At 39.0% G+C, this 24,959-nt stretch overlaps 1 protein-coding gene across 6 annotated transcripts in view; it reads left to right on the top strand.

The window, feature by feature from the left end:
- BNC2 (basonuclin zinc finger protein 2) overlaps positions 1 to 24,959 on the top strand; it is a 400,292-nt gene that overhangs the window by 127,717 nt on the left and 247,616 nt on the right. Inside the window, exon 1 of one of the 6 annotated variants that reach the window (XM_075128813.1) lies at positions 16,554 to 16,851. The exons of the other annotated variants lie outside the window; for them this stretch is intronic. Coding sequence (XP_074984914.1) covers positions 16,849 to 16,851 — 3 coding nt within the window. The 5' untranslated portion in view covers positions 16,554 to 16,848. Of the gene's footprint in view, positions 1 to 16,553; positions 16,852 to 24,959 lie in introns of those variants that run through there. 6 annotated transcript variants of the gene reach the window in all.

Raw genomic sequence — 24,959 nt, 5'->3', positions numbered from 1 at the left:
GTTGCTGTATATATAATGTTGGAATGCCATTATTTCCATATCAATTGTGATGTCACAGTTGTCCATGTAGAGGATTGTGGTTTCATTGAATGAAGAAGAGATGTGTCATGTGAGAGAGAGGTTTCCAGTAGTAAGTTTTCAGAGTAAATATTTATATCTCTTTATTAAAAAACAAACAAACCATTTAGGTTGTGCAGAATTAGGTTTCTGGTGTTGTCTACTGTATTAAAGGGGACATGTAAAGAACTAGTCTGCTCATAATTGAAATTCTCCAGGCAAATCAGATATCAACATTTTTCAACAGAACAGGTAATTAATTACTTTGTATTTTAAATTGAAGGTCATTGTGGTATTGATTTCTGTGGGAACAAAAGGAAAAAAGTCTTGTTAAAATGATGGGTAAACTGGGTCCTAGGTGCTCCTAGGTGATATCTGGGGTATCACTGAGTTGAACCACTGGTCAGTGTCAAATTCCAATCAGAATGCAGATATCTGTAGTCTAAACATAACAAGGTGTTGGTTTATTTCCAAAACTATAAAGGAGAGGTTAACTGGAGAAAAGACCAGAGATGAACAGTTTTACAGTTAACTCAGGTATTTTCAAATCAAGTGACTGGTGCTGCTTGTAACGAAGCATCTGTAAAGTGTGTCAGTATGACGTTGGTATGCCATGTACAAGAAGTTCAATGTCAACACAGCTGTGACTTACCACTTCTAGAAACCTCTCAACTAGGAATTAGATAAAATATCTTTAATTTGGGCAAGGGGTTGGGGGAGAGAGCAGGGAGGGGAACACCATTTTAGATGCTATTAATTTTCACAAAATAACATTTGTGTGCTTTGCCTCGCCAGATAGTCTACAGTGCTTTTTCCTCATTTCACATGCCAAGCTGTTTTTACATTATCATTTCCTTCTCGGCTATGTTTATCTTTTCTGAAAATGGTGAAATGTAAGCTATTCCAGACTGGGTGGGTGGCACACATTTGCACAGTACCTTTTAAAACACAGAGCGAGCATTTTATTTGGGTTTTGCAAACCACTGAGAGAACTCAATGCAGCTGCTCTCATTGCATCAAAGCAATGCATGTAAAAATCTCACTTTCTATTCTAAATAAACCTGTTGAGTCAGATATTTCCGGGCTGACATTTTTTGCAAAGGAGGGACAGTGGCATTGGGCATATACATTAATCCTTAGTGTTCCACCAAACCACTTCATTTTTTTATGAGCTTGTAAGAGTGCCCATCCTTAGCAAAATATCAAGTTAAAACATGTCATTTTGAAATTACGTACTTGTCTTTAATCCAAGGGCAACTCTTAATGGACTGTTTTACTGTAAGCAGTTGGTAAAGCAGCAGTTTAGCAGTGAGTAGTTCTTCTGACCCATTATTGCTGTCACCTCTACTTCTCATTCCCTGTTAAATCCAGTAGTGGAACAAGGGTTGTGTGTTTAAAATCTGAAGTTGTTGAGTCAGTGGTCAGGCAGATGCTGCATGCATTAACCCTACACGGGCCAAAACTAATTTGGAAAATGTTGAGATTTCCTTTTAAGTGTGTGTAAAGTGCAACTTGTCAACAATCCCATATCTTCCCATATTTTTACCCTATTGATTGCCTCCAAAATAAACAGCAAAGGTGGGCAGGTAAGGGTAAAGAGCACACATAACATGATGCCCATTTCTTTTGTGTAATGAAAATATTAAACCAAGAAATGTGATATTGTTGTGCTGCTTGCATTTGGCATGATCCTAGGGCCTTATCCTGCAAGGCACTGCGTGCCCTCCACCAATAGCACTTAGCATTTCACAGGACCGAGCCTCTCAAGTTTAGTGAATTAAAACCATGTTGTGTTTGAGGATCAAGTGACCCTTCAGTCTCCAAGCCCTATGACAGTTAATAACCCTTCCTTTAACTATGCAGTGAATATCGCAGATGGAGCTTGACAGACCAGTCAGCATCTCAAAGGTCACCACAAGGCTATTAGTTAGATCACAATGCCCTTTGTTTCCCAGTGATGATTTTGCTACTGTAGCTGTTCACTGGATACATTTAAATTAAGTTACTTTCTGAGTATGTTAAGATTTTTTAAAAAACACCCCCCCCCCCCACACCTAAAAACAGTGTTTCAAAACAAGCACTACTAATTCTGGGTCTTTTAAAGTATGTTACAAAAGTGTTCCAATGCTTAGCAATCTGTTGGTACAAGTATGATCGATGATTGCTTGTCCATTCTGTGCAGCTTTGTTTCAGTACGAAGACATAACCAGGGGAAAATGACTTGAATTTTACTTTTTTTATTGCTGTTAGAGGGGTTTTTTTTTTAATTTCATTTCTGTGAGCAGCTTTCAACTAATAGGAAACACGAGCATTCCAAATCTTCTCATCTCAAAGTTCTATCCCCTGTTCCTGTTGTGTAACTTAAAGATACTTAAATATCTAAAGGATGTTTAAAATGGGCCCAGAAAAAAAAAACAACAACCCAAGCCTTTAAAATATGCTGTTATAAATTGCTTTATTAAAATATTTACAACAGCAGCCACAGAAAGCTGTATACACTTAAATATGCCCACAAAAACAGCAAGTAACCATTGCTTTTCTATTTGTGGTAAATTTATTTTATTAATGTATTTTACAAAAGTAAAATGTTCTTGCTATGTTGCCTTGTGACTAACTGCTAGCGCTTTTTCATTTAATTACTTGCATGTAACTTTGCAAGATCAGTTACAAATAGACATGAGTTAGAGATGGTTCAGGCTATTTGGTGTTAGTTTTAGACAAAGGCAACACTTCCTGAAGCAGGTTCACATACACTGTTAATGTAGCCCTAATAATTCTTGTTTAAACTCCTTGTGCAATACGAGAATATTTTTAAATTTGTATATTCAGAATGTATAGCATATTATTTACTTTCTCCCTTGCACAGATAAAGTTGGTTAAAACCACAGAGTAATGCAGAACATAGCTATTTATTGTCTAGTAATTTGTGCGTTTTTAACAGTAAAATTAATTTTTAATATGAAATATTTAGAGTTTTAAAAATTTTGTTTGGGGGATGGTCTGTCTATTAAAGAATTTAAAATATTCTGCTCTCCTATTCTCTGCTCTAAATGTATTGGGTCGGATATCAGTTGATATTCCAGTCATTTATATCACTTTCATTTGCTTTCCTGTTTGTAGCAATACAGATTATATTCTCTCACCAATATGTGCTCATTCAAGGAAGAATAGACCTCCATAGAGAAATCTAATCAGTGGGCAAATAATAAGACTTGAACATAAGAGCAAAATTTCCACGGATAAAACAGTTTCCCAGCTACTAAAAAAACAACAACCCAGAATAAAACTCATTGTAATATCCATTATTTCCAAACATGATCCAGTAACATCATTCTGTAGCACATGTTCCTTTTCACACAGAGAAACGTTGAAAAGAATTCTATATTTTAAAAAAACAGTCTGAAATAAAAACAAAACATTGTTAATTCTTCTGGTTTATCCACTCTCAAAACATTTCTTTACTTTTAGTAATGCAGGCAAATTCCATTTTAATTAGCCAGTGCAATTTAATGCAGGAATGGAGGAAAATATTAGAAGTCAATGTGACACATAGCTGCGCAACTCAGTTAATTCTCTTGATCTGCGTACTGTTGCAACCCCACCCCCCCTTAAAATTAAAAGACCACGTTTCAGGAGTATCAAGAAAACATTTGATTTATTTTTCGAATGCTCAGTCTTCACAGAACTATTTGCACTTGCATTTCTTAGTCTTTTTCTTCCCCTCTGCCACACAGCTGTCACTAGTACAGGAAAAGGACAAGGGGAGGGAGGAAGGAGGGAGCCTTGCTAAAATCGTGTCACGTAGCACTAATTCATCTGCTCTCATTAGAGTGAGCGAGGGACAGCAGTGATGGCCAAGAGCTGCACTCCACACATGACACACGAACAGTTTGGGGAATAGAAAATTGCTTTCTCAGGAAGCCTAGCCAATTAAGGACTTGACCATATTGAATGTCAAGTGTTAATTTAGGTTTTTCTTCATTTTCCCAGTAGTAATGCGGGTCCTGTGATGAGCAAATACATGTCAAGTAAAAGTTGATTGCATGAAGGACCTGGGTATTATATGTCACTGACAAGTCACAAATGTACTCTAGTCTTTTAACCCCTTAGGTAAGTCCAGGAGGGGGGTAAGGGAGAGGGATTAACTGTACTATAATGATAAGAATATATAGCTTACATTAGGGAGAAGCCTGGATAGTTCAGACAGAAATAGAAATTCATGCAAGAGACTAGGACAGGGATCTCCTGCAATCAGTACCTAAATGTGGTACTTTTCTGGGTTATAATTAATAAACAAAACAAAACAGCCTTCCCCCCCCCCCCCACACACACACTTGAGGATTCTTTAGTGTTTTAAGCATCCTTATTCATGTTCCATCCTTAATAATGTTGCATGTGAGGGTCGGGGGCAGTTGTTATACTCCTGGGAATAGGAAATATCCCTCTGTTATCTGTTTTGAAAGAAATAAACCAATGGGAAATGGAGGTGCTCAGCATTTCTGGATGTCACCCATTTTGAGTGTCTACAGAAATACAAATGGTAAAGGGCAGGGGCTTTCTTTTTTGCATTGGGGAGAGAAGAGGAGCAACAGCAGGGAAATATAAAACACTCAATTGAAAACGGTTTATATTCTATCCTGTGTATTTCTCCAGCTTAATTTCTTAGTGATTAAAAGCCCATAGAAAGTCTGCCTTCTTTCATTTTATGTTGTATCTGTCCACCGTGTAGAAGAGAGACTTCCGTTTATCTAAGTGAGGTAGCATTTACTTTTACTAGACATGGATACTTACATCTGTAGCATCTCATTTCCATTCATCAGCATATTATTTACATATGAATGTTCTGAAAATAAGAGTGTGTCTGTTTCTGGTGCAATTGTATAATTTGCAATAAATAAATATCCCACAATGAAGTAGGCATTACTGTGTGGTACCAACATAGTAAAATGGAGCTGGCAAATCTGCAAATGTTTAAAAAGTTGTCAACGCCCCTTTAATTTCATTTAAAACCATAGCATCCAATTTATGTCAGTAGATTTCCCTGTTGGTTGTAAAAACAAACACCATAACCCATGAACAGTGCACGTTGAAGTTGGTCAGCAAACATAGTGGCACAGTAATAAGTGTGACTTAAAAAATCCTGTTTCCAGTTTAAAATATTTCCCGAACACCGGTAGAGATGATGCTCCTCTGCATCAGGATTGAGGCACGTAGGCAATGCAACGTGGAGAAGTTTCTGCAGGCACTGTCCATGTTCTACGGGCAAGCAGAGGACCTCATTCTGTCGTGCTGTCACTCTGATGTCTTTCGTGGGTACAGAAATGGTTAGATGAGAGGATGGGAAAGACCTCTTAAATTTTAAACCAAACATGTTTTCTAGGAAAAAGTAATTTAGGGCTGGATTAGTGTTTTCTAATCAGATTTCAGTTTTGTTTATTAAAACAAAAAATATCAGTAGTGCTGTCTGTATAATTAAAGCCAATTAGCTTCATGTTAAGAAACAATTCCAAGAATCTGACCATGAATAGGACTGGTGTTTTTGTGTCAGTTACTGTTTCTTATTTTACTTCATCTTGTGCATGTGAGAAGTATTCTATACGATAAACTCTCCTTACATACCACACTATCTTAGAAACAAAATAAGCTCTTCCCTCCTCACCCCCCCCTTCTGTTCTGAAAAGCAGCATCTGTAGAACTCATCCAGCATTGAGAATGGCACTTTAATTACAGTGTAGACCTCAGCAGCTTCCCTTCTGCTAGGTGTGCTGAGGGACTTCCCTAAAATTCCTTAAAGTAAATTCTGATGATGGCATCTCTGGTTGCTAATGCAAGTTTTTCCTCCTCTGTGGTGTCACTTTTGACGGATGGTACCTAATGCAATCAGCCACAGCCAAGACAAGACCTTCTTCGCTTCTCCTACAGCCTGACCAAAGGGTCCAAAAACCCCCACAAAAACCCAGGCCCCCGCCCTCCCTCAAAACAACCCCCAAACAGGACAAGCTTTTTCTGAAGCTCCATTTCCCGATGCTTAAGCTGAAGATGCCTCCCTTTGCGCATTTTTTGATAAATTTAAGAAGTCAAATTACTGACACAGATGGATAATCCAAGTGTATAGGGTGAAGAGTTATAAATTAACACATTATTCCCTTTTAATGTGAAATACTTGAGAATGCATTTTCTCAGTCCCCTGACATCTACCCAGTGAGGGCTCACATTGTACTTTTCAAGTGGCATTGATTTGTTAAAGCGCTGAATTAGCATCTCAGGCCAGCTGCCTGTTCCACTGTTGTGTTGTTGGGTTCATTCTCTCTCTCTCTCTCTCTCTCTCTCTGTCTCTGCCTTGCTTCCCGCTGCCTTGGCCACACACAGGGCTTCAGCCTGCTTACCCCGGCTTTCCCCCTCTGTTATTTTAGCTAATCCAGGTAATACACTCACCAAATGTGCCTTGCCGAGCTAAGTAAATTAACATATTTCTCTTTTTTTACATAGAGCCCCATAATATGCACATATGTATGTAGTGGCTTCGGTTGGATGGAGTGGGAGTGCGGTGGGGGGAGAGATGGGTAGCAAGGATGGATGGCTATGTTTACCCTCCTTGATCTCTGTGACGTTACACATTGTTCTTTTATTTCATTTGCAATGTGCTGAAGTCTACTGCACAACGACTGAGTGAAAGGGGAAGGAATGAAGAAAAAGAGGGAATATTCATCACATCAAAAAAGATGTTAAAGTGCTATATTAAACTGCATGTCTTAGATCTGAATGTTAGTCTCTGTACTTCCATCAGGCTGCTCATTAATGAATCCAAGAATAGTTTGTGCTTGTGTCATAGTATTTGTTAGCCACGGATTTTTGATTCCAATTGGAAGCTGATAATGACAAGACTTTTTAAAATTTAATCTTCTCCTCCTCCATTTCTCCTTCTGTCTCACTCATTTCATGTTTTCAGTATAATTTCATACTTTATATTTCTCATGGTGGAACCTGACAGATTTGTAGCTGTGCCCTAATTGCCTAAATTACGGTACTAATACATGTGTTGCAGTAATGACGATTATGCACATGAAATTAACATTACAATTTGTTTAAAACCGCTAATAAAATGGTGATGTTTTTATTTGTGGTTCATTGGCATAGTGACTTGCAAAGTTTCTGGAGCCTACAAAGGGACTGTGCTGTAAAGTAGTATTGAGGGGTGAAATGATATCCTCTTTATACTCTACATTCATTAATCATGCACTATTTTGAACATTATTTTTCTGTTACCAATGTTTACTTATGATAGTTTAATGGTGCAGAAAAATTTACCTTAGGCTGTTATTTAGAAATAGAAAACTTAAGGATACTCAGCAAGAATGCACCTCTTTGCCATTCCTAATATCACAAATCTGTTTTAGATGGGGTCCTTTGGGGTTTTCTGTGGGTTTTCTTCCATACATAAATATACTGATAGATTTAACTCATGCATCCCCCACAGAATTTGAATGAGTATGAAAACTCAGTTAGACTTAAATAAAAATACACTGGCTTGCCATCATAACTATAGGTATTATTTAAAGCTTCCAAATAACAGCATAATATTTAGTGCTAATTTTGGGCCCCATTCTTATTCAAGAAATCCTGCTCTCGGTAAAGGTGATAAGATACATGGCTGAGTAAGAGTGCAGGGTCAGGCTCCTTATGTAGATTCATCATCGCACACTGCTACATTTTACGTGTTATCTTTCCAGGGGATATACAACTGTGACGTTTTCTATGGCTAGACTTTAGCCTTTTTTTATTATTTACCATGTTCACAGTACCGTACAATCTTAAAAGATGACATTTGTGCCGTGAGGTGCTTACAATCTAAATCTAGCACAATAAAGATTGAGTTGCATAAAGTGCTGGCTGAACAGCCAATCTCGATTCACTGGAGATATTTTTGGTAGATAGTACTTGTCGAGTTAGTGTGGACCTGAAGTGGTGAAGAGATTAAACAACATTGGGCTTGTCTGCAGTCACTGGGGGATCAGTGTGCGATGATAGATGCATTGTCAGTCGATTTAGCAAGTCTAGTGAAGACCGCAGATTGCTCTCCCATCAACTCCGGTACTCCACCGGATCGAGAAGAGTAAGGGGAGTCGACGGGAGAGTGTAGTGTAAACCCCGTGGTAAGTAGATCTGAGCTACGTCTACTTGAGTTACACTATTCATGTAACTCAAATTGCGTAGCTTAGATCACCTTTTCCCTGTTGTAGACAAGGCCTTTGTGTTTTAACTGGGATTTAAGAGGCTAATTGAGACCACTAATAAGAGAGAGAATTGAAACTGAAGGAGACAAGTCATGTTTTCACATGGACAGGGTACCTTGTTCAGAGAGCATCACCAGCATTGCGGTTGTAACTTTGTGCAGCATGCAGAGAAGGACAAACCAAACGTGCCCTGCTGTGTAGATGTTACATAAAGATGAGATGCTGTACTGAAATACATCTGATAGCCATGTGTGCAGATGTATATATTTCTGTTATATTAGACAATCGGAGGTGCTCTAGGTCATTGGAAACTAGTTTAATCATGCAGGTGATACACTTGTCTTGGGGGACTGGAGGAAGCGAGGGCTGCATGAATGCCCTCAATCCCACCTGATGTCACCTGAGACATGGTTTGGGGCAGATTTGGAGGAAGCTACTTGACCTTATTCAAAAAAGAGGTGGAATAACAGTGACTGTCTTGAGAAAGGTAAGGGAGGAGAGATGGCTAAATAAAGGCAAATGTGCTCCAAACTGATAAATTGATTTTAAAATACTAAACTAAACTAAAAATCCTGTTCAAGTAGATTCCAAGGATGATATTAGGGACTCTTGCTTATTATGATTGTGGGGTTTTAAAATTTTATTTTACAGCTCCCAAAAGTGTGCTAAACACCTCACGGTAAAGATAAATAACACAGAGTCCCTGCCCTAAAGTCCTTACAATGACACAAGAAGGGGCCAGTAAAATGGAGGAAATACAGAGAGAAGATTATGTAGTTACTCAGCAAACAAATGTACATGGGATGATATGCCTTTTTTGTAGTTTTATTAAACATTCATATTTTTAAACATAAAGACATTTATTTACTTATTTCTTAGTTGATTCACTTTTTGTGGACAGTATGTTAGAAGTGGGTCTTACTCATACCAGAGGCATGCATACATAATTGATTGGGTGCTCCTGTGTGTATATGTCATTAATTGTGTATGTACACACATACCCTGTTTGTAACACCTTTCTTCAAAGGATCTCAAGGCACCTTAGAAACATGGTCTCATAACCCTTCCCCTCCCCCGTGAAGTAGGTAAATATTCTAATTTTCCAGTTGAGGAAATGGAGGCACAAAAACATTACATGATTTTTCCAAAGTCACCACGGTACATGAATGGCAGAGCAAGGAACGGAACCTAAAATTGAGAAAGGCTAGTTCTGTGTGTGACCCAAAAAATCGTGTTGCTGCTTTGTATAAAGTTTAATATACTATATCAACGAGTGGTCCACAATGAAAATGTTGCTTTGTTTAAGAACAAAGTTTAAAATAGTATATTTTCCCAGTGCTTTGCCATCTTATTTTATTGTTTGCCAAAGATGCCAGGAACATAGTGAGTTCACAACACAAGCAAGGATTGGTAGACAACAATTTGTAACTCATTACTCAGTAAGAAGAAAACCATGAGTGACATGCCATGTTGCTGTTCCTTGAGCAGAGAGTTCTGAACCCTTTGCATTGCCTCTCCTCACTTCATCATGTATTTTTCTCCAAGCCTCATGAAGAAAATCACACAGCAGCAAGCAACTCCTCTTTCTTATAGAAAGGACCCTCAAAAAGGCTTGGGCGTGACCAAGATGCAGAGCCCCACTTATTTAAACCAGTGTTGAATAGTTTGTTTTCCTACAAGGACTGAGATACCTTGGAAGCAGAATTGTCCGTTTCTTATCGGAGTGCATACCTGGGAATGAGAACAAAGAATGGGCTGTAGGCTGCCAGATGCAGAATCCTCGATTTAGGTAGGACCCTTTCCTGTACACATTACATGGACCCATGTGTTTGAGTGGCGAAAGACTGTTGATAAAAAGGGAGCAGCACTGTAAACATTAGCAAAGTTGCATCAAAGAGAGTGGTATCTTACTCTCTTTGGTCCTAACTTGCTTGGCGCAGGCTTGGCAGCCGTTTGTTAAAGCACAGAGAAAAGGAAAGGCAGGTTTCTTCCTGCTGGCAATGCTTTTAAATGAGGGTACTAGCATTTCCAGTAACTCTCAACACCTGCAAAGGAGTGACTCTGCTTTCAGTCATATAGAGTAGATAGTGATACTGTATCCCACAAGATCCAGTTCCTGGCAGCCTAATATTAAGTCCATTCCAGATTGCCTGAGGGAGAAGGATTATACTATCTTGATATCTAACTCAGTATCCAAAAGACAGTATAACCCTGCCCCCTAAACTCTCAGGGGATGACAGTCATCTCAGATTCTCCTCCAGAGATGCAGGAACCTGAAGGAGGAGCCAGGAAACTTAAACTAAAGACTTGAATTCCCTCACTCGCCGCCTCCTCAAGGCTACGCAGCTGTTTCCTCTGGCACCAGCCTCTGAATTGGCTCCAAAGCCTGAAGGGATCCGTATTGTTCAAGAGGAGGTGACAGATGAGCCACCCTAATGTTAATTCTCTTATAGAACTTCCACATTGGATAATCCTGGTGCTAAATATATATGGCTTCCACCAGTGAATTCCTGTTATATACATTGCCCAAAGAGATACAGCCACCCTAATGTTGATCCTTCAGTGGTGTCAGGTTCAAAAGAGTCCATTCTCCCTCTTGAAATCAGTGCTTCCCCCTCCCCTCTTGTTGCTTCTGACCAAAAAAAAACATAAAAATCAACTAGTGCCCCAACGTTTTTTACAAAGAGACACAATCAATCTTTAAAAAAAAAAAAAAATCTGAGCATTCTCTGTGTGCAATCAGAGGTCTGATAGGTGGATTCCTAATGCCCAGCCAGTGACTTTTAACCCCTGCAACAGATTAAAAGTTAAGGAAGCACAGAAAATTGAAGACATTTAGAAATTGGCTGCCATCTTCCTCCATGAAGTAATCTAGGATTGACTTCAATTAACATGAAATTTATATCTGATACCATGGAGAGCCTCTGGTGCGCACGTGGGCTGTGAGGGAACTGGAAATAAATGCCAGTTCGCTACCAATCAAATGCTGAAGGGTTGATGGATGGACCGATTATTTGGTACAGCTTTGAACCAGGCCCTCAGGGACATATTCAAGCGCATTGTCTCTATATTAAAAAGAAAATGGGGTAGGGCAGGATACCTAGTTTCACTAGGGAAATATCCTGCCAGTAGATCCCTTTGGAGTTTCTCTTAGAGAGGTGAATTCTAACCTGGACAGACATCTGTTTTGGGCGGGGGGAGGGGGGGGGGGAGGGAGAAATGGAACTGGATCAACTGGTAGAAATGGGGTTTTGGGTGAACAACAGAGGGGAATCATTTCTCCTCCTCTCTCCTTCCTGCTTCAGAGTAATTTTAACTCTGTGGTTATTGTGTCTCCCATTATTTCTGTCAGGCATTAAATCCTGTCCTGCCCTTTTAGGGTTGTCTATGCTGCAAAAAGAAAACACCCATGGCAACAAGTGTCAGAGCCAGCGTCCAGCTCACAGAGCTCCTACTACAGCACTAAAAATAGCAGCATAGATGTTCCCACTTGGGCTGGAGCTTGGCTCTGTAGACCACTGCCAGGGTTTTTTTTTTGCACTGTTGATGTACCCTTAGTGGCGTCTTGGCATCTGCTCATGCTGCTTCATGGTCAAGGGGAGATAGACCAATCCTAGGCTTAAGATAAAAAATTCATTCTCAGAAGACTTTTCCAATTGGCATATTTAAAGTCGGTTGATAAGTGTGTTCCGTAACACTGAAGACTACGCGGTATAAGTGAACCTACAACATGTGATCTGTGAACCACTGTTGTTGGATCGTGTCAGTAATACATGTGCTTTGCTCCAGGAACCCCTGATTTTCTGCTCTGAGCCCTACTATTTGGTCTAGCTGCAGCTTCTCAAATTTTCATGAAAAATGGCAGTAATGGGGCAGCAGCAGGTAAATTGGACGCTCTTATTTACACTGTCTCATTTTGCAAGAACAAGGAGAAATTTTTTGAAACTGAAAGATATAATTATAAGGTAATGCAGGTCATAATCAGCCTATGGAACTCATAGCCACAAAATATAACAGAGACCAACTGATGGATTTTAAAAAAGTTAGTCATGTATATGGATGATGAGAACATTGACAGTAACAATAGATAGGGTACAAACTTTTTTTTTTTACATAGGTACCTAAAGGAAGTAACCATATTTTCACAATCTTGGGTCACTTCCTTGCTTAGGTGTTCTTTTAGCGACGTGCGGGGAGGCTAGCAAAATCGTTGTGAAAAATAAAAGTGCACTTAAAAAAAAAATGTGTGTGATGGTGCCAACCTCTTATTATGTAGCAATAGAGACAGATTTTTCAGAATGGAAGATCACTTTCAGTATCAAAGTGATCTGTTAAGTGGTTTGATGACTAAAGGATATTACTCTTGCTTCCGGTACCAGTGGTCCTGGGTTCTAATTTCACTGGAACACCTGGCTGGAGGAGTAAAATTTATTTAGTGAGACCAATTAACCATTAGAATAATTTCCCAAGGATGTTGGTGGATTCTCCATCACTGGCAATGTTTAAATCAAGATTGGATTTTTTTTAAATATTTTCTAATTCAAAAGGGATTTTTTGAGGAAGGTTCTATGGCCTGCAGTGATTCTCAGGACAAATTTTTTTGGTGTCCTCCGTGTGGCCACCAAGTCTTGCTGGTGGCCACTTTCAAACTTTTTCCTAAAATACTTAATTAGCTTTAGGAAAACCAAATAAATATGCACATAGACACGTCCAAATCATTGTAATTTATTTATTGCTAGCTAGCAAGTCTGTTGTGAAAAGTGATATTAACAAACATGCAAGTATCACTTTTCACAGCAGACTTATTCATCCTTGGCAAGCCTTGGGATGGAGGGTAGGGGGGAGGCGGCCAGGGCCAGGGGGAAAGGGGTGCAGGAGATGGGGAAGGCAGTGGGGGCCTGGAGCCTGAAGCCCCGTGGCCAGAGCCCAAAGCCCTGCGGTCAAAGGATGGGGCTCAGGGATGTAGCCCAAAGCCGTGCGGCCAGAGCCTGTGGCTGAAGCGCAAAGCCTGAGCCCCATTGCCCTGGGAAGGTGGGGAACTCACCGGTTGCCTGCTCCTCCAGCACTGTGCTCCAGGTGTCTCCAGAGGGGGTCAGGGCCCTGCTGGTGGCCCCAGCAACCAACACCAAGGTGGTACATCCAGGAGCACCAGGAAGCTGGAGGGCCTGCTTCTTTGTCTGCCCCCCTGCCCCACCCCATCACAGCCCAGGAGGCTGTGGCCGCAAGAAAAGCCCCTGGTGGCCACATTTGAGAAACGCTTGACTAGATTATCACAATTGTCCCTTCTGGCCCTGGAATCTATGAAACTATGTGTGAATCTATCAAGACATACTGAAAAAGCATCACTAATGTTTGCTTCTAGTAACAGAACAGGTTTAATAGTGTCTACGCTCATTTGATTTTTCTCTTCACTCCAAACACCGTTCATCACTCTGAATACTCACACCACAGGACTTTTTATTCTTGATAAACACAAAGCAAATTCTACCCTCTCTACCAATAAATCTTGAACACATTTTTTTTTTTTGAAAAAAAAAATCCCCCCATATATAACCACAGTGTCAACCGAAATGAAAAGCCAGAACATTGCAGGTAACCTGAAAGAAGTTCCTGGGATATTGGGATGTCATATGAAAAACCGTGACTGTCCTGATTCAGACAGGACATATGGTCACTTCATACCCTATTGCTACAGGGTAAAGCCAACCTGTAACAGATTGGGGTTTCTGAAGACGCTTTCCCTATGGGTAGGTTATTCCATAATCGCCCAGTACTGGGTTTCTTACACCTTTCTCTGAAGTATCTGGTCCTGGCCACGGTCAGATCCATTTTGGCAGTTCCTACATTCCTAAGTTCCATGTTGCTCTAGGAAATGGCGTCTCAGAACCAGGTTAGAATTTCCTGAAAATATATACTGCTCAGACAAGCTGAGGTCTCAGCCTGAGGGACCTGGAGTAAATCATCCTACACATAAATTTGCTCAAGTTGATAGTGGACAAGTGATCCTGGTGCATACTTAAGAGCAAGATGCTAGGGAAAACCATTCTGTTTACATAATTTAGTCTCTGTCAACAAACCTGGTCATTCCTGCACGTCATCTTCACCTACTGTGCCTTTGTACATTGCATCTTTTCTAGCTAAATTTCTTCCCCTACTTTCTGGGTAATTAAGTATCTGACCCCGACTGTGGTCCCAAATTTTAATAAATTAGGCATCTTGTTCCTTTCTTACGTAAAAATAAGCATATCTCCTAATGTTTCAATGGGCTAAACTTTTCCTCCTCCTTCTTCTTTTATTAAAATTTAATTCAGATTGTAGGCTCCTTGGACAATGGACTCATCCCCTGGTGTCCTTCTGTAAAGCATTTGCACACACCTGGTCGTGTAGAAATAATAATACGTTCGGTTATAAAGGAGTGCAAATCAGGCGCCATGACTTACAAATTAGTATCTACTTCTACAGAACAGAGGATGTTTTTACCTCCTAATTTGATTTCTGCAGACACTGATCTGTAACAAGCCACTTGGGGTATGTTTACATAGCATTTTGGACTGAGCGGGAGTGAGCCTCCCAAACATCGCTGACAGACTTGGGCTAGCGAGGCTCACGTGAATGCTCTAAAAATAGCTGTACAGACAGCATTGGAAGTTGCAGATTGGGCGTTGGAGCTTAGTGGAGGTTGGACTTCACTGCCCAAGCTGGAATGTCAGAGCTCTTTCTATATAACTACACCTCTACTCCGATATAGCGCTGTCCTCGGGAGCCAAAAAACCTTACCGCATTATAGGTGAAACTGCGTTATATCGAACTTGCTTTGATCCACCAGAGCACGCAGCCTGCCCGCCCAGAGCGCTGCTTCACCGAATTATATCCGAATTAGTGTTATATCGGGTCGCATTATATCGGGGTAGAAGTGTGTTTGGGCTAGGAGGCTCACTCCCACTTACTCCAAAATGCTGGATATACAGATCCTTGAGATTCAGAGCAGAGAGGACAATGGGTATCAGTTCCCTTTTTCTAGTATAGGTTCAAAATATTTATGGATGTATTTTCCAGTGTTTTGAGAATGTTTCCTTGGCTGTCTGTTTTAGTGTCTTATGAACAGCTTAAAGTAAGGAAAGGATAATACAGCTATGGAAGAATTAAACTGGGCTGTGAAGAAGTGGGTGGAATCAAAGCAAAGAGCTCCAAAAATCTCTACCCAGAGATTTGCTGTGCTGTCTGTCATTCAGATGAGAGGAGAAGAAAATCCAAGAGTTGATGATTTATGTTTATAGCTTCAGAAATCAAAATAACAGGTACACATAATATGTATGTCCTGGTGCTGTGGTACTGTGCTTCCTATTTGCATTGGAATAATACGGTCACACTACACAAAAAGGCAACAGAGGGCAAACAAGACTCTTAGCATCTTCCCTTTCCCATCAGCGTTCCCGATAATTGTCAAGGAAATACTTCTCTTTTATTACAGAATAAATAAAATGCCACTAGATTGCCAAAGGGCTGGCAGCTTTGATAACTAGTCCTCTAAGCAATCTGTTTTATCCGTAATCTGGTAACCTGATTACCACTGGCAAATGAAAAGTTTACCCTTAAAAAAATAAATAAAGGGGGGTTGGTGGGGGTGGGCAGGGGAAGTATCTTTAGGCTTAAACACACAACTTTCAATAGTAACAATAATAATATATATTAAAAAAAAGCACAATCCCCCACACCCTCTGGCAATTGACCAAGTGCCTGTTGAAACAGCGGAGCAGATTAGTGAAATGCTGGAGTTGTCTGCTCAGTGTTGTGACTCTGCAGAAGTTCTGAAGTGACACATGCACCACAAGCCTGTCACAATGCAGAAGCGGGTCAGGGGTCATGGTTAAGAGCAGGGTGTTGCTGGATAAGGTTGAGGAAGCAGAGGTGGCCCCTCTGCTCTGTGTGTGGGTCTGTGTACTCCTTTCCCGTCAGAGCTGGCCCAGCACAGCCAAAAAAGCGGTTCCTTGGCAGGGCTTAATGGCAGGATGATGTAGTCTGTTGTGACTAGTGCATTCCTTTCAGGTTAAACTAGGGAAATGGCATTGTGTTAAAATTCCAAGTCGCATGAATGTTTTATTGCCACAAGTGCATTCAGGCCTCAAGGGGAGTGTGTGTGGTGGGGAAAGGGGGAGGGAGGGTGACTTAGAGACTCAGGAACTATCAGAAGAACACTTCCCTTGGAAAATTTTACCCAGCAGTGTGAAGCTGACTTGCTGTGATAGCCGCTTAGAAGGGTTTTGCTTTTCCTAAACTGTGGCTTTTTAAAATCTCTCAGTCCAGACAATTAACAGCTGAAGAAAATATGACAAGACACACGCAAAGAGGTTGGGAGAGAGGGGGAAGAAATGCACCAGAAAGGAGCTGAGTTGCCTTCTTGCGTAAACTGCCAGATCTCCTTTTCCCTCCTCTCCCCCTCCCGCCTCACTACTCTGCTCCCAGATCTGTTCTCCCCCTCCCCCCCCCCTTTCTGTCTGCTGAAGGCCAGGAGTGATCTGTTAACTGTACACCACTGACTGGGAGGCCAAAGCAGCTCATGGTACTGTATGTTACCATTACTACTCCCTCATTCCTTTTTACATTTTTTAAACATTTCTTTGTAATAATGGTTTACATGAGTCAGAAGGATTTAATTTTAGAATAAAAAAGAACAAAGTAAAGAAATAACCAAATGCTGTGCATTTCTTGGAATTTTTTGTAAAACGGGGATAATAGATCCATCTAATTTACATTAGTTATAATGATTTCTAGCAAAATTTTAAACTGGATTATTGAATACAGAGATAGTGTGATAGCTATGGACATATAGCCGTTGTAAAGAGACATTATTATGAAGTCATGCTCATATTTCTCAGTCCCTTTGAATTTTTATATGAGGTGTGGTTTTTTTTTTTTTTTTTACTTATTGACTTATGTGATTTATTTATTTTACAAAAAGTTATGTGATATATTACTGAAATTTCATGAGTTCAGTTGTTTGCTACAGGTTTACATTGTGTTTTATTTGTGTGTCAATGTTTATGTGGCTTAATGTGAAAATAATCGGTGTGGATATATGTATCTGGGACTTAAATGAGACTTGTGGGTGCATCTCTGAAAATCAGGCCATTTTTATTTAGGTGCTTAACGTTAGGCACCCAAAAGTGGAAAAAGTTGGCCATAATGCTTGTGTGTGCATGGGCATTCACAACACCCCCAACATCCCCCCCCCGCCCAATGAATCACGTTCTTCATTAGATTGCACTCTTGCAACTTCATTGAAGTCAAAGGAGTTACACTGGTGTAAGTAAAGGCTGATGTTGTTCTTATGTATGTATGTTTCTTTATGTAAATATCTATCACCATGTGTACTGTGTGGGTGTGGATATGTGTGCGTGCACATGTGTGTATTAAAGTTTAATATATACAATGTGTGACTGGGAAGTGTAATAAATTTTTTATTTTTGTGAATGAGAAATGATCATATTCTCTGATTACTCTTAACAAATTAAAATGCAGCAAATTGTAAACCATTTCATAAAATATTTGTGACACATGAATGGTGTGTGAATAAAAGTTGGCATTAGTCTAAATTGCTCATATTATTAGCAGTATTATAGTAATGATATTCGTCCAGTTTCTCAGCTGGGGCCAGTTGGCATAGCTCCATCTGGCCCACAATGTCTTGATGTATTTGATTTCTCAGTGGTGTGGTATAAACTCAAATATATACACACAAGACTGAATGGGCTTGATCCAGCAGGGTGCTGTACACAGTCAACTCGTACCAGTTAAGGGTGCTCACCACCTTGCAAGTTTTGAGCTCAAAGTGAGGGGAAGTTGGAGAAGTTCTGCCAGCCTTGTTAAAAAATAAATAGATAAATACATGAAATGTATAAATATGAGTTGAGGAGAATCTCAAAGATCAGGGAATTCCCCTTGTTGAATATTTATATATGTTTAAATATTTAATGTGCGGATATGAAACATGCATACGTGTGTGTGTGTGTGATTTTATGTAGATTTACAATATATATTGTATTCTTTGTATAATACACATTCACAGTGCATTGAAAGACTTTTTTATATTTTACCTTATATTATAAAGCATGTTATAAGGAAAATTATTTTTCAGTTATCAGGAATGCATGTAAATGTTCTTAAGAAATGTAACATTAAAAAAAAAAAAGTAAGCCAGTAGTAGGTCTTCATAGCCCATATAATTTTTGATTAAAAAAAAAAGTTAGGAATGATTCACATAGGTTTGGTTGCATGATTTATTTATTTTTTTCTATAAAAGGGCTGTTTTTTGTCAAATAAACATAACTTTAAACTGGTTAGTGCCCTGTTTATGATGATGATAGAGGGTGTTTTTGTTGGTTTTTAAAAAACTCTTATATTCTCAAGGTTTACAGAGAGTCATAGCCTCAACAAACAATCCGCTCTATGGCAAAATCATGATTTATTTACCTATTGAGCCCTTCAGATTTCAGAACTCATCATTAAAATTTTCCATAGATTCTGAAGGTTACCCACTTTGAGTTATATTTTTCTGCTTTAAACCATTTTGCGTACAGATTAATGGGAGTTTACTTTTTGATGATTTGCAAATGAGAAATTTTAAATTATGGTTTCCAAAGGAAAGTGGCAAGTTATATGTTCACACAATGTTTCCTTTCATTTAGTGACTATTTTAAAAAACAATCTTTTTCCAAATGGACTTGTAAATTGCGACTCTTTAATGAATATTGCAAAAAATGTACTGAAGTGTCCTGAAAACAGATTTCATATTCCTTTTGGAGAAGAGGTGATTTGATAGCAACTATCCCATTACCCACTAGTTGAGGAGCAGTTCTTCCATAGACTTCAAATAATTACATTTTTAAAAGTAAATAAAAACTTGTTTAGAAACAAGAGGTCTGATTTTCTGCTCTCCTTGCCTCTTTAGTAGTTATTTATACCTGTGCAAACTGGTGTGAAAATGCAACTAACTCTGAATTCTCTACTCATGCCAGTGGTAGCATTTTACACTTCTTCACACTCATTTTTTGCAAGTATAAATGACTATAGAAAGTGTGAAAGCAGTGGAGAATCCAGTCCAAGGTTATTGTTGCTGGGTTGATAGACTAATAATATGCTCTGCACAGTGGCTGGGATTTTCCAAGTGTTCAAAAATTAGCCCCTGCTCAAAATCCTGAGATCAGCTTAAAATCATGAGCTTTTAAAAAGAAATTTGGATATATTTTATTTGGCTTCTGGTTTCTGGGCCTTTAGGGCTCATTCATTTCATGCTTCAAAGCCTTTCTTCACATGCATGGGGGCTGGAAACTTACTTGTTTAAATGAAAGCTGAGATTTTCACCTAATGAAATGCTTTCAGAAGCTGGGGCTTTAAGAAAAAGATTCAAATATGACAAGACTGGCAATAAAGTAGCAATTATTGGTGAAATTGTATTTCTTCTCAGCCTTCTTTGAAAATGCCAACTAAGGGCTAGTCTACAAACAAGATTTTTGCATCGGTGTGTCCATGCCAATTTAGTTATGCTGGTACAAACCCCTAATATAGACACATTTAAACCCCTTTTAATTTATGCTTAAACTGGATTAGTTTATCTTATCTAATTATCTTAATGAATTGAATTTATCTAAACCAGCATAAACAGAGTTTAAACTGGTTTAACATGTCTGCATAAGGAGTTTAAAGTGGTGAACTAGACCGAGTTTTAAATTGATTTATTTACACCGGTTCCACTTTTCTAACATAGACAAGTCCATATTTGTGATGTTTTCTGATCCATTTATCTTTCCTTTTCTCTGTAAATCTACAATCGCTAGATAGGTCCTTCATGGGAAACTGTGAAAAAGTTCAAAAGTTCATCTTAACACTTCACCTTTTTGATAGAGTGAGGTATAATTTCAGGATTCATTTACATCAGCATCAAGTTTGAGCCTTGCATGCCACATCAAGGAAGGTTAATCACAAGGAAAAAATCTTGAAGGTAGAGGGCTGAATATTAGCAATCATATAGTTCTTCACGTAAGGCTGTAAGTGAAATGATTATATGTTATAGCACTCACTTAGTAGCCAGTGGTAATGTTAAGGCTGAAAAACAATTTCAGTGATCATCTCCCCTGCTCTCACACACCCATAGCTTACTGAAAAAAATCACCAGTTAGCCTAAACTTTTCCATACTTAAAGTTTGGCCAAAGGTAGTCGGGGTTTTGATTTTTAAGACTTGGTTAAAATGCTCACTGCTTTTTTTGAGATTTAAAAAAGTTGCATAATATTTATTTCCCATCTAGATAACTCAAACAGAGCAGAACTCTGACCTCTTTATGCAAATAGTACTTCTACGACCAAAATTGAAAAAATTATTTGGAGTTGTAGACCCTGATTTAGCAAGGTTCTTAAACGTGTGGGGACTACTCACGTGCTTAATGTAATGCTGCACATGCTTGTTTAAGTACCCCACTGAATCAGGGACTGAGTTAGGAAAGACTGAAAAGTGAGAGGGAGGCAAAATTCATGTGCACACGCAGTAGAAAATGTTTTAAAGTCTGAGTGAGAAAAGATGTTTTCAGTGCGTTCTTACCTATTTATGTTTCTGGCAGTTTCTATGTCATGCTTATATGAGAACTGGAAGTCTGATCCTGTGCCTGCCAAAATGAGTGGCCAAATGAGATCGAGATAGGGGTTTTATTAAAGTTTTAAGACTGCTTAAATGCACATGCCATGCCGAATCCTTACCACAATTTACTCAGTGCTTTTTGCTCTTTCCTTTTTTTAAAAAAGGAAAGTTAAATGCAATTAAATATGTGATCTGTTTTGAAGCCTGATGTATCAGCCTTTATTATGAAGGCAAAATTCTCCCTGAAGTCAACTGGAGTTTTGCCCGTCAAAAGGCCGCAGGATCATACTGTGTATTGTCTCCAGCTCTATTTCCCAGTATTTCCATATTTAAACATCTGAAATACAACTTGGTTTGTGTTTTGATTTGGTCTTTTTTAATGTGTTTTTGTATTAAGAGTGTGATGGGTGTTGTTTTCAAATTGCTTCAGAATACAGTCTCCTTTTTAAGTGAGTAGCTCAGTGCAATTTTTTTTGTTTGTTTTTAGCCATTGGCTAAAGCCATCATCTTTAGATAAGTGCATAACTTTATCTTTAGCAAGGACTTTTTAAAATGACTGGATTAGGACAAGGCTAAGGAGGACCTAATGTTAACCATCTTTCCCCTGTACCTAGTTCCTAACCCTAGTAAAATGGGTGTAGAGACTAGAGAAACATCCCACTTCCACACAGGCAACTAGCTGTGTCTTATCTGAGTTTGGGGCATTTTTAAAAAAAATGTTTAATTTGTGATCCAGCAGCAAAGCTGCGCTTTAATCAATACATTTTCAGCAAAGACTCTTCTGTTTGTCCACCTCTCTTGAGTCTAATGATTCTAAAGTAAGGAGCAAAGGGTCCAATCTCTCAAGGTGCTGTTTTCTTTCAACAGCTGGAATTGAGGGCATGCTATGCCTTGCAGGGCATTTCAATCTCTCACTGATATGGGACCAACTCCCTTGGCACAGCACTGGACAAAAGTACTGATACTACATCCAGATGCCATTTTCTCTCTCTCCATCTAGCTTTATTAACAGAGCTGTAAGAATCTGTTGACAACAAACACATACAAAACTGCTTGGCAAGTAAACTCTCTCTCTAGAAAACAAACAACCCAATCTTTCCATTATGGGAAACTAAATACTAGCAAAAGAAATCTGTCTCTTGCTTGTTCCTGATTGATCTTGCATATAAAATGAAGTATTTTCACAGCAAAAATTCTGTATCAACATGGCAAAAGGATATATTTTTTCAGAGAGTAGGATAATTTTGACCAATGACATTTGTGGCAATACATGCTAAAATGAGTGCTTCAGGACATATGTTGATCACCACAGAAGAATATCCTCTTCTTTCTCTTTCTAAATGTCCATTGCTCAAATTACTAAGTACAGTGTGAGTCAATCTTTTTTTTTTGGCTTTCCAGTGAACCATCAATTATTGGCCACTGTCAGACACTGGGAAGAGGACTTAATTGATTAATCCAAATACATATGTAGTGTTAACAAAATTTCAACTAATTCAGCTTTTTCTCAATTAAAAAAAACCTTAATTCTAGACTTTTTTTTTAAACTTCCATTTTGATTCACAAGCGTCCATGTTTCCTATTTAGTCTTTAAAATAAGGGGGTAGGGGGAACAGAGAGATAGAGAAGAAAGAAATATATAATCCAATATCTAATTTGAATTTTCCTCCTTATCATTCCAAAAAGTAAGAGAAGTTGAGTGTGGTTGTTGGAAAGTTTTACATTGTCCCTCTGCCATCCTACAGTCTATTTGCATATCTTCTCCATCCACTTCTAGAACTGCAATTGACGTGATGGGACTTGCATTGAGGGCATGATAAAGCCCTTAGATATTAGCTAGTCGCAAACCAGACAGTAAAAAATGGTCTTCTGGAGTTTTGGAAAACTGTTGTGTGAGGAGGGGAAGAGTTTTCCATTTAATAAATATACTGAATGATAAGGGTTTGTGTAGGCTCTGTTTTTATTTTACAGAAGCAAATTGTGTTCACTCTACTTTCCTCTTCTTTTTTGCTACAAAATATATGCCTCACCTATAACAAAAAATGACATCAATTCATTTTTACCACACACTATTATTAAAGCATATCCTATATATCTCATTAATTTATCAGTAAAATCCTTACATTAAAATAGTCCTTTTTTTGGAAGATGACATTTAGGTGTGCAGCCAGACAGTAGCAATGGAATTTTCTTCTTTCACAGACTTCGACCTAAAGTGAGCGGGGGGGTGGGGGAGGAGATGCAAAGTTGGTACCAGTATCCCCTAAAGTTCAGCTGTTTGGATCCAGGAATTTGGTTTTAAGTCCATCTCTAATAGATCATAAACACAAAAATATCAAGTAAGTTAGAACTCCTTGCAAATATACTACATTGCTCTCAGAACCTTCCCAATTGCTTCTCCAGTAGCTCGCTAATAGTCTTTGATTGGCATGGAGATATCAAACCTTTACTAACATGAAAGAATCAAAAAATGATTTTTGCATATTGCATCAGATGGGTTTGTACAAAATGTATGCTATTGACTTCCTATTCCTTGCATGCCTCCACACTCCATTCTAGTTGGAGCAAACCAAACTCATTCAATACATTCTTGAAGAATTTAAAACATTTTTTAGTGTGAATCTTAACGTGGGTATCTCTTATTTTTAAAAAATTCCTTCCAAATGCACTGCCAGTGTATCTGGAGCTGGGAGATACCGCTATGTATATACATTGCTTTTTCCTGCTGCATCTCCCTCTTTGTCTAGCCAGTGCAGTCTGGCTATTCCACTGGAATTCTCAGTTGCTTGTCTGTTTCCAAGAGTGCCTGTTTTTCTTTTCAAATATATGTGCAGTCCACAAACCCAACCTTCTTCCATTTGTTTTCTTATGCTACCTCTTCTGAAAACATTGTGTTAGTACAACATGGATTCTATCTTCCCTGACTATCTCGCTGGATTTCTATCCTTAAAAATGTGTGCTACAAAGTTAGTAGGAACATCTAGTGCCATAAATTGCAAAGCTAAAACCCTGCCTTCATGGACATCTCTTTTAATATTTTGTAAACTGGAATTTTGTATAAACTTTGGAATATCCCATCCTTTACATATCTTCCCCCTCACTGTGGGAAGAACATCCTATTCCAAATAAGAGGTGCCAGCAATCTAGCCTATATATGGTGAAATCTCTTCCCACAGGTAATACCTAGCTTTTCTCAGTCAGAATTGTACATTTCTGTGTATTTCTCTCTAGTGATGTCTGTTAAGATACTGAATTAGGAATCACTTTTGTGCTACACATATTCTTTCCTGCCCAGTATTCCCTTTCTTTTAGGATGCCTCTTCTGCTTCCATTTTCTGTTCCCCACATAGTAGGAAAAATATTTTTGCATATTCAATCCAAAATGTATCTATCATGGTAGACAGTGTATGGATTTGCCAAGTGCAATTACACTTTTGACGTAAGATGTATGTCTGCCAAAAGCCCCCGAGCACTGTAGGTAATTGTATATGAGCTCCTTCATCTGCATGTGATAAGTGGGTGCCTTCTCTGGACTTTTAATCCTAAATGCCAGAAGTGAAAGAAGGCTGTTGCAAGTGTTGCCTCCTGTGCTGAGAGTTCATTTTCTGGATCTCATCGTACTCCAAACTCCTCCTAGCATGCACACACACACGCTCACACACACACACACGCACACACACACACTTTGCCTTTGAAAAGGTACCTTTCTGTCCTGATGCTGATGTGTTGGTGCTTCTATTTTGGTCTAGTATGTTCTAAGAAAAGGGAAAAAAATGGTTCAACTTCCTCTCTCAAGTGAGGAGAAGATACCTTTCTTCCTGAAGCTTCCGTTCAAGCTCAGCACCCTGACTTTTGGCAGCTTCTGTGGTAGTGGGGAATGGACCATGAGCATGTCCTCCAGTTGTGACGCCATCATGTTTCTTCCATTTGCTGGAGATTTCTCTGACGTTCCCACTCCTGTTCTTGGAGCCTTTAGTTACAATCTGTCTCTCTCTGGGGGTTACTCTGCCTACAGCTGGAGATGCCATTTAGGTTGGTT

This window comes from Caretta caretta, chromosome 5 (assembly GCF_965140235.1).
Source record: "Caretta caretta isolate rCarCar2 chromosome 5, rCarCar1.hap1, whole genome shotgun sequence".
Lineage (NCBI taxonomy): Eukaryota > Metazoa > Chordata > Testudines > Cheloniidae > Caretta > Caretta caretta.
This window is presented reverse-complemented; position numbering and strand designations above follow the sequence as displayed.